At 40.5% G+C, this 15,022-nt stretch overlaps 1 protein-coding gene and 1 long non-coding RNA gene across 20 annotated transcripts in view; one reads left to right on the forward strand and one right to left on the reverse strand.

Moving 5' to 3' along the window:
- SYNE2 (spectrin repeat containing nuclear envelope protein 2) overlaps positions 1-15,022 on the forward strand; it is a 323,751-nt gene that overhangs the window by 204,776 nt on the left and 103,953 nt on the right. For 17 of the 19 annotated variants that reach the window (XM_059890586.1, XM_024997770.2, XM_010809508.4 and 14 more), the window contains 5 exons: positions 2,581-2,778; positions 3,386-3,460; positions 4,660-4,770; positions 10,358-10,474; positions 14,619-14,849. In XM_059890586.1, the coding sequence (XP_059746569.1) occupies positions 2,581-2,778; positions 3,386-3,460; positions 4,660-4,770; positions 10,358-10,474; positions 14,619-14,849 (732 nt within the window). Of the gene's footprint in view, positions 1-2,580; positions 2,779-3,385; positions 3,461-4,659; positions 4,771-10,357; positions 10,475-14,102; positions 14,455-14,618; positions 14,850-15,022 lie in introns of those variants that run through there. The other 2 variants (XM_010809514.4, XM_024997776.2) reach the window with 1 other exon arrangement.
- On the reverse strand, positions 670-14,739 carry LOC101904397 (uncharacterized). Its single transcript, XR_236208.5, has 3 exons — positions 14,312-14,739; positions 1,734-2,065; positions 670-1,607 (listed from the first exon to the last, which is right to left on the reverse strand). It is a non-coding gene; the product is annotated as an uncharacterized lncRNA (long non-coding RNA).

A 15,022-nucleotide genomic window follows, 5' to 3' on the forward strand; every position in this document is an offset into this window, starting at 1 on the left:
GACACAAGCTATTAAGTGGTGGACTCAATAAGGCAGACTCAATGTGTTAGTGATTCAGTATTAGAACAGTGTCATATTTCCCTTTACATTAAAAAATTCAAGAACTCCAAAGAGCTTTCATGTATATTAATGTTCAGAAATGTAAATATATCTGTTATTTTAAAATAGTGATAGTAAACCCATTAAATATTAATGGAAATTATATTTTACAGGGAAAAAATATAGTGAGAAGAATGACATTGTTTTGCATTTTTGCAAATCTCATGAGGATCTGGCTTTCTAGGAGACAGCTAGATTCTCACCTGGTTCTGCATTCAATCTTTTGAGGTATATAGTTTTGTGTGAAGCATATAAAGATTTCCAACCTCTCAAAGACACATACATGGAAGAGAAATATTTTAATAATGCTTTTGAATAATTTTGGACATCCTTTGAAACGACACTAAACTCTGACAAGTAGCATTACTTACAGGTTCATTGTTAAATGGAATTTGGAGCCATGTCAGTGAACTTTCATACTCTTTCATTAAAATCCATCAGTCTGTCTTATACTTGGAATGGATCTCCAACCATGCATGATTTTATAACATCATGCTTGATCATTTGGAAAACACTTATCTGACTTGTTATGTAGATCCTCCAAATGATGACACATCTCAGTAGCCAATATTAAAGAATTCACATTTATTAACATCTACAGATGTTACCTCTTCAGAAAAATCTGTGTATTATGTACATATGTATGTATAGTTTAACAACTGTCTTTTTTTCAAGTAAAAATAGTATTCTATGGGGAAAAAAATGGATAGGTCAGCTTGAAACTTAATCACATGAGTGCTTTTCCTCAACCATTAAACTTTGGTATACAGCAGAAGTGCTTTATGCAGGCTTCGCACTTTGTCAAACAGAATATTAAAAATACATGTTCTTTATCAAGGATATTCTTAACTGAAGTTGGCTTTTTTTGCAGTTAAATTCATGATACTAAATTACTAAATTTAGTATGATCCTAAATTACTAGATATGAAGCATCTAGTAATGCTAATACAGTTGATGTTTCTGCCTTGGTTCCTACCAGACTTCAGGAGTTTTCCCCACCATTGCTTTTACTACATCACACAGTGAAAAATGTCAACACAGTGAGAAAGGCCAGTAACATTTTGGTATTATTATGAAAATGATCTTGACCTCATACAGTGCAGACCTCCTGGGGTTTGCAACTACTGCTTTGAGAATGGCAGCTTTGTGCCCTTCTCTGCCTCCATAATTCCAGTGGCTCTGGAGACTGGTCTGTTTCTCTAAGTGCTGTTCTAATGGCTATAATGTTATGTCTGTTGGGGGGCACTGTAGCTCTGAAGTTTAGTGCTTATGGAAAAGGGACGCACACCACAGCTAACTCAGATTGAATTATTTCCCGAAGCAATCACAAGAAGGTTCATTTCAAACAGAATAGGGGTATGGTGTCAGAATGTGTGCGGGAGCACTGGAGTCATGGGGCTGGGTGTCAGAAGTCCAGGTCTGCGCTCTGTCCTGGCTGCAGCTCTGGAAGGATCACCTTCTTTCTCTGGACTTCAGAACTTTCACTCATAGGTGGAGTTTCTCTGTCTCTAAAAAAAAAAAAAAGATGATTCTATCAATGTCTCTAGGATAGATGGACTGAAAGAAGAAATAAGGAAAAAAGGAATGAATGAACACAGGGTTTAAAGAATACGTTAGGGACAAAATTTCAGTACCTGAAGTTCTGCTAAAAAGGAGCAGGTCTGTCTTCTGATACAGCTCAGGCTTTGAATGATGCCTTTCAGAGTACTGGAGAGGAGGATGTCAAACAAGACAACGCCTGACGTTCCCTCCAAATCCAGGATTCTATGACTCTGTAATCCTCCTGGACAGACAGTGGGCATCTGCACTTTTACTGCCCATGTATGACATTTTATTCCCACATATCAGTCACACAAATTTTTTAACCTTATAAAGCTTGGAATTATTTCTTCATCATTCCCGTAACAAATTACACTTCACAGCACCTTTATTTGCTTATTTATTCCCATATGGTAGGAAGCTTTGGCTGTAAGAAAAAAAGGAAATAAATTTAGGAAAACTAAAGAAGGCTTCAAAAGTGACAATAAAAGTGTGAGATTTCTAGCCTTGTTTTCTCTCAGTGGTTCCCGAATGTTAGTCTGCATACAAATCTTCTGGAAGTTTGTTAAAGTGTGGTTCTTTACCCCTGTGGATTCTGGCCGGTCAGTCCTATGGCCACTGAGGTGAGGCAACCCTGGCTGTACTTCACGGTCACCCATGGGGCTTGTCACAGATTTCTGAGCCACCACTTGACCCCCCCCAGCGATTGATTAACAGGGTGTCAGGTGAGGCTAAAGCATCCTATAAGGGAGATCATAAACCCTCCCTGGATCATTTAGAAACACAACCAGAGGGAAGGGAACTATGCCATACCAGGGACTAGTTCCTGGCTGTGTAAGCCCACAGCGTAGAAAAAACTTCAGCCCTTGCACCAAATGCAGCAGGCTCCTGTGGCAAAGGCATCAGATGTCCCAAACCAATGCAAACATTCTTTCTGCATAGGGAGAAATCGAAGGTATGGAAAAGCAGATTCTGAGCTTGAATCAGAAGAAAGAAGACCTGGTGGTGGACTTGAAGGCTGCCATACTAAATCTTCACCAGCATTTACAGCAAAAACAGCAAGAATTAGAACAGGAAGTGCTGTCAGTCGGGGCATCCGAGGAGAATACAGGGGCTGAGAAGGATGCTTCTGAGTGGAAGGTGGGTATGGCTGTAGTTAACAATGGTCCCACATTCCTCAAGAGCTTTAAATTGGTAGTGTTTTTCATCTGGAAAACCTGCGGCCTCTATATTTATGGCCTATAGAAAAGGAATTTCTTCACGAGGAAATACTCTGCCTGAGATTATTCACGAGTGAATATTAATTCTCAGGGTGTGTCTGTGCTGGACTCGATCCAGAATTCTTATGCCCAAGTTACTTAAGGGGGTGCTTATGAAATCCTATGGATAGGTGGGTGGCAGCCACCCTTTGAAGTGTCTTCCTACCAAACTGTGAGCCCATTTCAAACTCAGAAATGGGCCCAGCACCTCTCAAAGCCCACTTTGAATCTACATCAGTGAATCGCATTCTTGAATTGTTTGATGAGGGGCCACAGAAGGCAATGCAAATGAAAGGGATCTAAGATTTGACCGAGTCATGATATTTGGCTGGATGAGTTGAGAGTTGCTAAACCCAGAGGCTACTTGTGTGGGTGGGCATCCTGGATAAAGAGAGTAAAAAATTAGCTACATAAAAAAGCAGCCGGGCCGGGATCCTGATGAAGTTGAACAGCAACCCGGCTGAAAGTCTTTGTACTGTGCCTTTCAGTTGAACAGAACGAGTTCCATGTCCTTCCTGCCAGCACTCGAGGAAGAGGCAGAAGAGAGCTCTCTGAAGAGTGAAGTAAGGAAAATGATTTTCTCGTTCAAGTTTGGTAGAAGCGTAATCTCTAAAAGGTCAATGAGAAGATCTTAAAATGAATGGAAACATAAGGATTTTTCAAATTCGATGCCAGTATTTTGTAAGGGTGGTTGAAGTAGTTATCTTATGTTATTAATGTTTAAGTGCATATAAACCTACTTCAGGCCGGAGTGGGATAAATGTAATTCAGACACACTTGTTGGCAGAAGGGAGAAGATGAAGTTCTTTGTCATATCCTGAGTTCTGAGTACTTTCTCTGGAGTTTTGAGAGTTTGCTGTTTGGCTGGCACTCCTGGTGGCTTTATCTTTCCATATTTGAATTACTTTTGCAGTCAGACAGCACTGCCAAGGACACGGAGAACGGTGTTGGCAACTAACCCTACTATGTTACTACTCCTATCAGAACGGGTTGAATGAGACCTTTACCAGTTTCCTCATTATATCAATTTCCATTTCATACTTTAAGAACTAAAGCAGTAATGGGTCTGAGCCAAAGGGAAGAAAATTGCAGCAATTGACGGTTTTTAATGTCTCCTACGTAACGAGCAGACATTCTTCCTGCTCATTTTATAGATTGCTCAGTAGCTCCATGGTCACACGGAATAGCCTGTAGTCCTTCACCATATCACTGGGACACGTGGGGCTGAGTGGTCGGATGAGGAGTGACCCGCAGACAGCTTTGTGATCTGATTCTACCTCTTCATAGCAGAGAAAATTTTGAAAATGAAAGAGGTGCTGGAGCCAAAATAAGAGTGCATTTCAGTATGATTCTAATTTGAGACCTGTATTTGCCTCTGAGCTGATATGTTTATAATCATTGTTTGTCTTTGACACCAGTCAAAAAAATACATGTTGTTAAAGAGCCTTTGAGATTACATTTACCAAGGCAGATGAAATTCCTAAAGTGCTGTTTTAAAGGTCCCCTTTGTAGGACATGAACTGACTGCCAACTTTAAGAATATTTTTTTGGCTTTAGGAAGAGCTACCACATTTGGACTCCTGTGATGTAGTTAGCCAAAGAAATCAATGATAAATAGTGGGGGAAGGGGAGGAGAGGGTGGAATTAAGGACTGCAGTTATACTGCCTGGTAAGCTGAGTATTACATAAAAGATATAAGGAGGATGCTGTTATGATGGTAGGAAATCACCTCCCTCTGCTAATCAATTGATTGCTGTGTTAGAGTGGAGATAAGAAAGCAGAGCCGTCTTCCGGGTTCCTGTCTTTACTCTGGAAACATGACAAGGACGTGGAGGAGGACAGGGCATCCTCATCCTCTGGAACAATCATTCAGGTAATGCTGTGCGGGTCACATTTCTTGGGGGTGGGGATGGGCAGGGATAGCAAGTCAAAGCAAAGACTTTCTTGTTTGAAAGAATGTTTCAGGAGGGAATCTATGTGGGTTGAAAATGTTTAAACTTCTTACTGCCACCTCTGGACAAAGCAAAGGCAGCCAAGTATTAGTTGCGTTTCTTTTGTGCGCTCAGTGATAATGTTGTTGCTGAGTCCCTAAGTCATGTCCGACTCTTGCGACCCCATGGACTGTAGCCCACTAGGCTCCTCTTCATGGGATTTTCCAGGCAAGAGTACTGGAGTGGGTTGCCATTTCTTCTCCAGGGAGTCTTCTGATCCAGGGATCAAACCCACGTCTCCTGTATTGGCAGGTGGATTCTTTACCACTGAGCCACTAGGGAAGCCTGTAAGTATTTACCTGAGGAAAACTCCCTAAGTGAAAATCCAAACTGAAAAAAAAAAAAAAAACAAAACAGTTAAAGGAGCAGCTAAAAGGTTGACCAATGTGGTTAAAGCATTTAACATGCCTCTTTTTGGGGGAGCAGTTGAGGGTGAGAGTTCTCTTTTTGAACAAAGTAGTGTGGAAGATAAATTAATGAAATAAGTCTTTTTGCTCCTGCTTCTCTTTCATTGACTACGCTGAAGGCTTTGATTGTGTGGATCACAACAAACTGTGGAAAATTCTTAAAGAGATGCAAGTACCAGACCTTACCTGTCCCCTAAGAAATCTGTATGCAGGTCAAGTAGCAACAGTTGAAACTGAACATGGAACAACGGACTGGTTTAAAAAATTGGGAAAAGAGTATGTCAGGGCTGTATATTGTTATACTGCTTATTTAACTTATATGCAGAGTACATCATGTGAGATGTACTGGGTAATCACAAGCTGGAATCAAGATTGCTGGGAGAAATACCAACAACCTCATATATGGAGATGACACCACCCTAATGACAGAGCGTGAAGAGGAACTAAAGAGCCTCTTATTGAGGATGAAAGAGGAGAGTGAAAAAGCTGGCTTGAAACTCAACATGCGAAAAAGTAAGATCTTGGCATCGATCCCATCAATTCATGGCAAATAAAAGAGGATAAAGTAGAAGCAGTGACAGATTTCATTTTCTTGGGTTCCAAAATCACTGCATATGGTGACTGCAACCATGAAATTCAAATGTGCTTGCTCTTTGGAAGGAAGCTTTGACAAACCTAGATAGAATATTTAAAAGCAGAGACATCACTTTGCTGACAAAAGGTTCTTATAGTCAAAGCTATGGTTTTTCCAGTTGTCATGTATAGATATGAGAGTTGGACTGTAAAAGCTGAGCATCAAAGAACTGATGCTTTCTAATCGTGGGGCTGGAGAAAACTCTTGAAGAGAGTCCTTTGGACAGCAAGGAGATCAAATCAATCAATGCTAAAGGAAATCAATCCTGAATATTTATTGGAAAGACTGCAGCTAAAGATGAATACTTTGGCCATGCAAAGAGCTGACTTAATGGAAAAGACCCTGATGCTGGGAAAGATTAAAGGCAAAAAGAGAAGGGAGCAGCAGAGGGTGAGATGGTTAGATAGCATCACCAACTCAATGGACATGAATTTGAGCAAACTAGAAAATATTGGAGGACAGAGAAGTCTGGTATGCTGCAGGCCATGGGGTCACTAAGAGTCAGACAGGACTTAGTGACATGAATGAATGTCATGTCACTAAGAGTCAGATATGAATGAATAACAACTTTTTGCTCCTTGTGAACTTATAAGCTTCTTCAGTCTCTCAAAACAGAGGGCAAATGCCCTCACATTAGAAAATCATTTCATGCTGATATGAAGACGATGTTTTTCCCTTGCTTCTAAAGGATCTCTGCATCATTATGAACCACACTTCCCCCCTTACCTGCCTCCTGACTAGGGCTGACCCTACCCAGCTCCCAGACCAGTCCTTTCTTTGATAGTTGGCATGAGGACACTTATGCCAGCATCTTCGATCTCTGCTTCTTGGTCATGTCCTTTCCTCTCTACCTCAGAAGTGTTCAGATTTCCCTTCCCTAACAAGTTCCTTCCCCCATTGCCCTATCCCTCCCAAAGCCCAGACCATCTCTTTAGAACTGCTCTGCCTCCACGGGTACCCTTCTCTCCATATCTGCCTAAGGACTTCCTTCCTGCTCATCCATAAAGTCACTTTTCAACTCCCACTGCCTCCAAGAACCCCCCTGTTCTTTCCCTTTGTTTTCCCATAGCATTCTGAACCTCAGTTATTATAATTTATCACAGTTTTATACATCGATCTGACACAGTTTCATGAGAAGCAGGAACTTTATCTTTTACATTTTGATGTCCTGTACTGGGCTGATTATGCTACTTTGTAATTTATTTGTTTCTTTTTGGCTGTGCTAGGTCTTCCTTGCTACCCAGGCTTTTCTCCACTTGCATGGAGCAGGGGCCACTCTCTGTTAGTGGTGCCCTGGCTTCTCTTGTTGGAGAGCACAGGCTCTGGGCACTGGTCAGTAGTTGCAGCTTGCGGGCTGTAGAGCACAGGCTCAATAATTGTGGCGTATGGACTTAGTTGCTCCGCGCCTGTCGGATCTTCCTGAATTGGGGATCAAACCTGTGTCTCCTACATTGGCGGGTTGACTCTTTACCACTCAGCCACCTGGAAAGCCCTCAATATGCTACTTTAATGTATTGAATTTCTTGATCCTACTTTCCAGATCAATTTCATGGTGCTTCCTCTTTCATTTATGGCTAAATGTCTTTAGTTGGTGCTCCTCTTTCTTGGCTCCATTTGTAATCGAGATTTTGCCCCTTACTATATTTATACTGCCATTGACTTCTGGATATTAATTTTCAGTTCAGTCACTCAGTTGTGTTCAACTCTGTGTGACCCCATGGACTGCAGTACACCAGGCTTCCCTGTCCATTACCAAATCCTGGAGCTTGCTCAAACTCATGTCCTCCGAGTCGGTGATGCCATCCAACCATCTCATCCTCTGTCGTCCCCTTCTCCTGCCTTCAGTCTTTCCCAGCTTCAGGGTCTTTTCCAATGAGTCAGTTTGTATCAGGTGACCAAAGTATTGAAGTTTCAGCTTCAGCATCAGGCCTTCCAATGAGTGTTAAAGAGTTGATTTCCTTTAGGATTAACTGGTTTGATCCCCTTGGTGTCCAAGGAACTCGCAAGAGTTTTCTCCAACACCACAGTTCAAAAGCATCAATTCTTCAGCGCTCAATTTTCTTTATGGTCCAACTTTCACATCCATACATGACTATTGGAAAAACCATAGCTTTGACTAGATGGATCTTTGTTGTCAAAGTAGTATCTCTGCTTTTTAATATGCTATCTAGGTTGGTCTTAGCTTTTCTTCCAAGGAGCAAGCATCTTTGAATTTCTTGGCTGCAGTTACCATCTGCAGTGATTTTGGAGCCCAAGAAAATAAAGTCTATCACTGTTTCCATTGTTTTCCCATCTATTTGCCATGAAGTGATGGGACTGGATGCCATGATATTTGTTTTTTGCATGTTGAAGTGCCCTTTTATTAGTCCTGATCCTTCTTGACCTCTAGCAGTAGCAACCTCTTCCTTCTTGAAATGCAGTGTTCCTCTGGCTTTATTAATTCTATACGTTCTCATCTCATCTGTCTGCAGCCCCTCTTCCAGCTCCTTCTCTTTACCCATCTCTGTCATAGCGGGCATTTCCCCCAGTGGTTTACCACCTTCTTTCTTTTCTGTTTTGTCTCATGGCAGTTTCTCCTCTCATAAGTTTTGTAGTCACCTCTATGCCACAGATTCCCAAATTAAATCTCTGGTCTTGATTTTTCCTGTAAATCTGTTCCACATTTCTACCATCCAAATACATTTCTCTTTTTGAATGTGTTTTCTCAAAACCATTTACCAACTTTTCTTCAAAGCTTACCCTGCCTCGTAATCTCTCAGTGTCTGTTAGTGATACAACTCTCTTATCAGTGTCTGAGACAGACTTCAGAGTCATTTCGGGCACCTCATTTGTCTGGCCTTTTATGGCTACTGCTCAAGTGATGTCCATTCAGTCTTTACATCCTACTTCTCCCATTATTTTTGTCATTATCCTATTCCAGGCAATTATTAACTTCTTCCCTAGACTTTGAGAGGAGTCTTCTAAGTGGACTTGTAGCCTCCAATCATTTATACATCTTATACTTAACTGATGGATCTTCCTAAAGCAGTTCATGTTAAATTCAAGTCTTTCCTAGATTTTGATTTCTACTGAATAAAACGCAGTGTTCTTAGCCTGGCATTCCAGACTTTGCATGATCCCAGCTTACGTTCCCACTTTTATCTAAGCTTTACCTTTAGTTCTTGGTTCATACCTTTCTAATAGCAGTTACTGTTTTCAGTACATGGAGCTCTTAGGAATTACTAGGTGCTTTGTATGTGTCATCTTGTTTACTAATCACAGGAATGAGTGAGTGGGTTGTGTTGCCACTTTAAAGATGAAGCAGGTGAGGCTCAGAGAGTCCAGGTTAATTTGTCCAATATCACGCAGCTTGTAAGTAGAGCGGTCAAGATTGGTTGATTACAATATGCATACTTTTCCCACCACACTGGTCTTTTGTGTAAGTTTCATTTTCCCATTGTTTAACCTTGATTAACCTAGCAAGTGGATCAAAGTGTACATCCATTTAAAATGTGACACACATCATTAAACTGTCCTCTAGAAAGACAATAATTTTATTTCTACCAGAATGCATGGAAATGCCTCTTTTCTGACCCCAAGTTAATATTGGATATTTTCAACCTTAGTTAAACATAGCCAGTGGATTAAATAGCATATATTCTAAGGATGTTGACTATCACTTCAGGTATGAATTGGCTTTCATGTTCTTTTTTTATGAATCATGTATCCAGGCCACTTGTCATTTTCTACATAGAAGTTGATGTGCTCCTAATTTATTTGTAAAACTAATTAATACATTAAAGATGTTAACAGTTTGGAAGATGTCATCTCAATCTGTTATTTCTCTTTTAACTTAGATTATGATGTCTTTTTGTGGCACATGTTATTTAGGTTGTTAATACTAACATTTTTTCCCTTTATTGTCAAGCTTTAAAAGTCCCTTCCCACTCTTAGAACGGAAACAGATTCGCTCATATTTCCTTCAATAATTTTTATGGTGTATCCTTTACATTTAAATATTAGATACAATTGGAATTCATTGTTAGCAGTGAGACAGAGATTTGGTTATGTTTTTCCTGAAGTGCCTGGATAAGATAGTTGTTCCCAAATTTTAAAGTTTCATCTTTCCTCCATTATTGGAAATAGGACTTTTATCACATAATCTTATTTAAGTTTAGTTCTCATAATAATTCATTTAAATACCCAATTCTTTGGATTTCTTATGTGTTCCTCATTAACCACAAAGCTTTGGAGATTTAAGTCTTCAAATAAAGATAAACTTGAAGAAGTTGATTTTTTTCCCCTAATGAGCAGACTTTTTTTTTCTCAATGTACCTGACTAGTCTAGACATTTTTGTAAGCAGGTGACTTGTAAACTGAGCAGGTGCAGAAAGGACTTGTAAGGCTTCAGGGCAGGAACCTTTCTGAACCTGATTCTTTTCTTTACAGGAGGCAGCTGGGAAAATAAGCACATGTGATAGTTCCATGGCACAGGTTCTTGAACCAGACCTGCTGAACACTGAGCGAGGCCCAGAATTTTCCCTGAGCCCCAACCAAACACCAGAGGTAGGTCCCTGCTGCTGATGAGCCATCTGCCCAAACCCCTGGACTAGCACCCAGAGGCGGCGGGCTCTCTGTGTTTTGCGATATTTTTTTTACCAAGCAAGAGGTCTTTGTGAACCTTAACACCTCCATGTGTGCTGCCACGCTGGAGAAGTGGAAGATTTTCCATCAGATATTTACATGGAGACTAAGCGTGGCACAGGGCAAGTAAAGACTTTTTCCTCACTCACCACGTGCCAGGATGAACCAGCCTTTCCAGTAGTATCCCCTTCTTTTTTCTGTAATACAACTTATGGGGGTGACAGAAGTGGAGGAGAGCGAATGTTAATTATCTACCTATTACATTAGAGGCATTTGTGTTTGCTCTCTAATCCTCAGATTAAATAAGGTAGGTTAACATGTACCATACATTTACAAAAGCAAAATCAAAATTCAGGGTGTAAAAGTACAGTTAGTAAATGGAGGAATAAGGAGGTAGACTCAGAATATTCCAGTCTGCCTTCCTAATTTGAATATTTAGTATTTAAAGATGTAAAACTGAGGCAGATTTGGCCTCACCAAGTAAGCTGCCACCACACCATCCCAGCAGCATATTTAGTATTTGTGCAAATGCATTTAGGTCAGGCACTTTACCTAAACCTTCCCTCTTAGCACAGTAGGCAGCACATCAGTCTCATAACCTGAAGATCCTGAGTTCGAGCCTCAAAAAACAGCAGATCCTTCACTTTTGGGGCTTCCCAAGTGGCGCTAGTGGTAAAGAACCCGCCTGCCAATTCTGGAGACGTAAGAGATGCGGGTTTGATCCTTGGGTCCGGAAGATCCCCTGGAGGAGGAAATGACAACCCACTCCAGTGTTCTTGCCTGAAAAATCCTATGGACAGAAGAGCCTGGTGGGCTACAGTCCATGGGATCGCAAAGAGTCAGACACAACTGAAGCGACTTAGCATGCTAGGCACTTTAGCCAGGCAGTTTTGCATTTTATACAAGGGGGTGGTGTGTGCAGATATTTGTAGAATTGATGGAAAAGTATTTAAAGGTTTGGTATTTTGGCATGAAATACTGCTACAGCCAGAAAACTCATTTGCATTTTAACTGGATCTTGGTACTCAAATCAGCGATGTGTTGTACAGAAATCAAGCACTGCCACACTCATTGACTGAGAGGCTAACTTGAATGCCAGAATTATGTCAAAAATGTGGACTTGTAGACCCCAAGGCATAATGAAATCAGAGATTGAATCCTGGGTCTAGGATTGAATCCAGTGACCATAGGCAGTTTGAATAACTTCTCTAAGCCTCAGTTTCCTCATCTGTACACTGGGAATAATGGATTTGTGGCATAAAATATGAGATAGTCTTAGCACAGTAGCTTAGCTCTAGAACCCAGTAAAAGATTGGGTATTATTAATTTATATTTATGCTTTAGACTCTAGATGACATAATTCTCTAACAAGACATATTTGTGGTCATGTTTTTTTAGCCCTCCAAAATATACAGTTATAAAACTTTGATTAAAATAATTTCTGCTTTTAAAATGTGGGGTTATCATTTGAAGAAGATACTCAGCAGGCAGACTACTGTGGGAAAAAATGTAGACTCAGAATTAAAAGATCTTGAAACTTTGTGACCTTGGGCAAGTAATTTATGTCTGGGCCTGAGTTTCTCAGAAGCAATGTGGTGGGATGGGAGGGGTGTGAACTGATTAAACATTAAACACACTTGGATTTCTTTGGCTATAAAAAAGATGTGAACTGATTCCTGGCACGTTTCCCAGACCACCTTCAACTATTGAAATTCTACTGTTACAGATAATCTTTTTGTCTTCCATTACTTTTGGATTCTTTCCAAGTTCAAATAACTAGCAAATAAAACCAAGATTAGTACTCCAGCTTCCATATTTCCTCATTAATTCAGTGACTTAGTGGAGAAGGCACTGGCGACTCATTCCAGTACTCTTGCCCAGAAAATCCCATGAACGGAGGAGCCTGGTAGGCTGCAGTCCATGGGGTCGCTAAGAGTCAGACACGACTGAGCGACTTCACTTTCACTTTTCACTTTCATGCATTGGAGAAGGAAATGGCAACCCACTCCAGTGTTCTTGCCTGGAGAATCCCGGGGACAGGGGAGCCTGGTGGGCTGCCATCTATGGAGTCACACAGAGTTGGACACGACTGATGTGACTTAGCAGCAGCAGAGAAAACAAAGAAACTCAACTTTGTCGTTTTTTTTTTTTTAAACATCTGTGGCAGTTGTAGGTGCTCAAATAATGTTTTTGAGTAAATAGGGAAAGCAAATGGAAAATCTCTTATTGCAGATTAATTAATCAATCAATCACTGTTAACAGATTTTTATCTCAGGTGACAAAAAGGGGGATTGCAAAATCTTTGCCACTGAGATATAACAATATCTGAAAAATCTGAAAACTAGGAAGCAATCAGATGACTAGAAATTGATGTCTGACAGTAAACTCACATATGAGTTGCCTTTTTAAAGATCAGAATTAAAAAAGAAAATTGAAATGAGTGAATCTAAATGTGGATCCGACTGCGTATGAGCTATAGAGAAAACACAGTACTGGAAAGACTTCCTTAGGAAGATGATTCTTAAAGAAAACCCTGATTAAAGCAGGGGAGAAATAGCATTTTGGCAGAAAAGGCAGGCATCTGTGAAGTAAAGAGATGGTCAAGGGGAATGAGTACAACTCAGAGGACCCTTCTGTTGAACCAGCTCTTATAATCCTCATCAGAGTGTATGTGAAAACGAGTGGTATTTTCATATCCTGCATATTTTTGTTACCACTTACCAATTTTGTCTGTTTCTATTGTACTGAAAGTTCTGTGTTTAAACAAAATTCCATAAATATTAGGAAATAGTCACTTAAGTTGAGACAGGGTATATATTTGTGAGCAACTCCCATTTCTCAGTTGGCCAAAATTATGCCTTGTTAGATGCTGAGATGTAGTTAGCAAAGCCTTATATATTGAAAACATTGTCTTTTCCTCATAATCAGAATGAATAAAATGTTTATGTCATTGTTTAGTCGTTCAGTCATGTCCAACTCTTTTGCGACCCCATGGACTGTAGCTCGCCAGTATCCTCTGTCCACATTAACAGGTGGATTCTTTACCACTGAGCCACTTGGGAAGCCCTGAATAGATATCACTAATTTGGTAGAGCAAAACACAAATCCTTATTCCTAAAAATATTCCTCTAGAAAGGTCAATAATACTGTTTCAGTATTTTGGAAAAAGATGTGGGAAGCAAATATCTGTATTGGTTTATCTTTTGCCTCCAAATTGGAAGTATCTATCACATAATCACCAGAATACTTTTACTTGGTACCTGGGAGAAATTTTTCTATGGGATTGATAAACAACCTGGTTGTTTGAATATAAAAAGAATACATCACACACATCCTGCCTTCTTTATACTATACTGTGAGTATCCATTCCTTAACACGGTAATATTTGAGTATCTAGAAGCTAAAAACTAACTTTAGAGAGTCAAGAATACGAGAAAAGTTTCCAAATTACCCCAATGAAGCTTATCACTTGACTCAAGCTATTTTTAATAGAAAAAGATAAGTAATAGCAGGGCGGAGGGAAAGCTAAAATATTTTTTAATCTTAACCACTTAAGATGTTAAGTTAAAAGTGTGAGGTATTAACATATTTTCCTTGTGTCCCCACCAGTGTGTAAAGATCTCTTTTTTCTGTTTGAACAGAGGGCATAGCAATGTAAGCATTGCTTAATCATGTGTCACGCAACTTTAAACACTGGCCAATTCGCTGCAGTGTTTCAGACACACACACCCACATGCACACCCTCTCGCGCACACTCACCTGTCTCCTGGGACCCACCGTTTAATGAACCGTCAGCCTGTTTGCGTCCTCCGTGTCCAGGAACTCTGTGCCTGTGTTCATGCAGATTGGCTGCTTGGAAACCTGGGGCGCCAGGTCACGTGATTGTTGCTATGCCTGTGGAGGTGCCTTCTTCGTTTCTTTTTGTTTTTACTTCTTCTGCCCTTATATATTTGTTTTTCTTTTAACTGGGGGAAATGCTATAAGTTTGTAGGTCTTTACAAGTCCAAATCTGAATATTTTGGACTCCTAGTTTTTCACTGCCGGATTATCTTGGATTTTTTCATAGGGTGCCACACCTCCCATCAAGGCTGCAGCTACTGGCCTTTCGGACGAGCAAGGAGCTTTTGAGGCCACGGTGGAGAAAGTGAGGCCCGAGCCTGCAGAAGTCCTCCATGTCTGCAAGAATCAGGTGGCTGAGCTGGAGCTGTGGCTGCACCAAGCCAACGTGGCATTTGAGCCAGAAACATTAGACGCAGACATGCAACAGGTGGTGGAACAGCAGTTGGTAGGGTGCCAGGTAAGGCTGCTGGGTCTGAGTTCATGGCCTGTCTCTTCAGCAGTTACGAGAAGAGGAATTTCTCTGAAAGCAACAGTCTGATTCTTCCTGTTGCTCTGACACCTATGTTTATTTTGGCCTCAACTTTTTGTTCTCAGGATAATTCTTTGAAATAATTTATGTAAGCAGAGTAT

The sequence above is a fragment of the Bos taurus genome, chromosome 10 (assembly GCF_002263795.3).
Source record: "Bos taurus isolate L1 Dominette 01449 registration number 42190680 breed Hereford chromosome 10, ARS-UCD2.0, whole genome shotgun sequence".
Taxonomy (NCBI): domain Eukaryota; kingdom Metazoa; phylum Chordata; class Mammalia; order Artiodactyla; family Bovidae; genus Bos; species Bos taurus.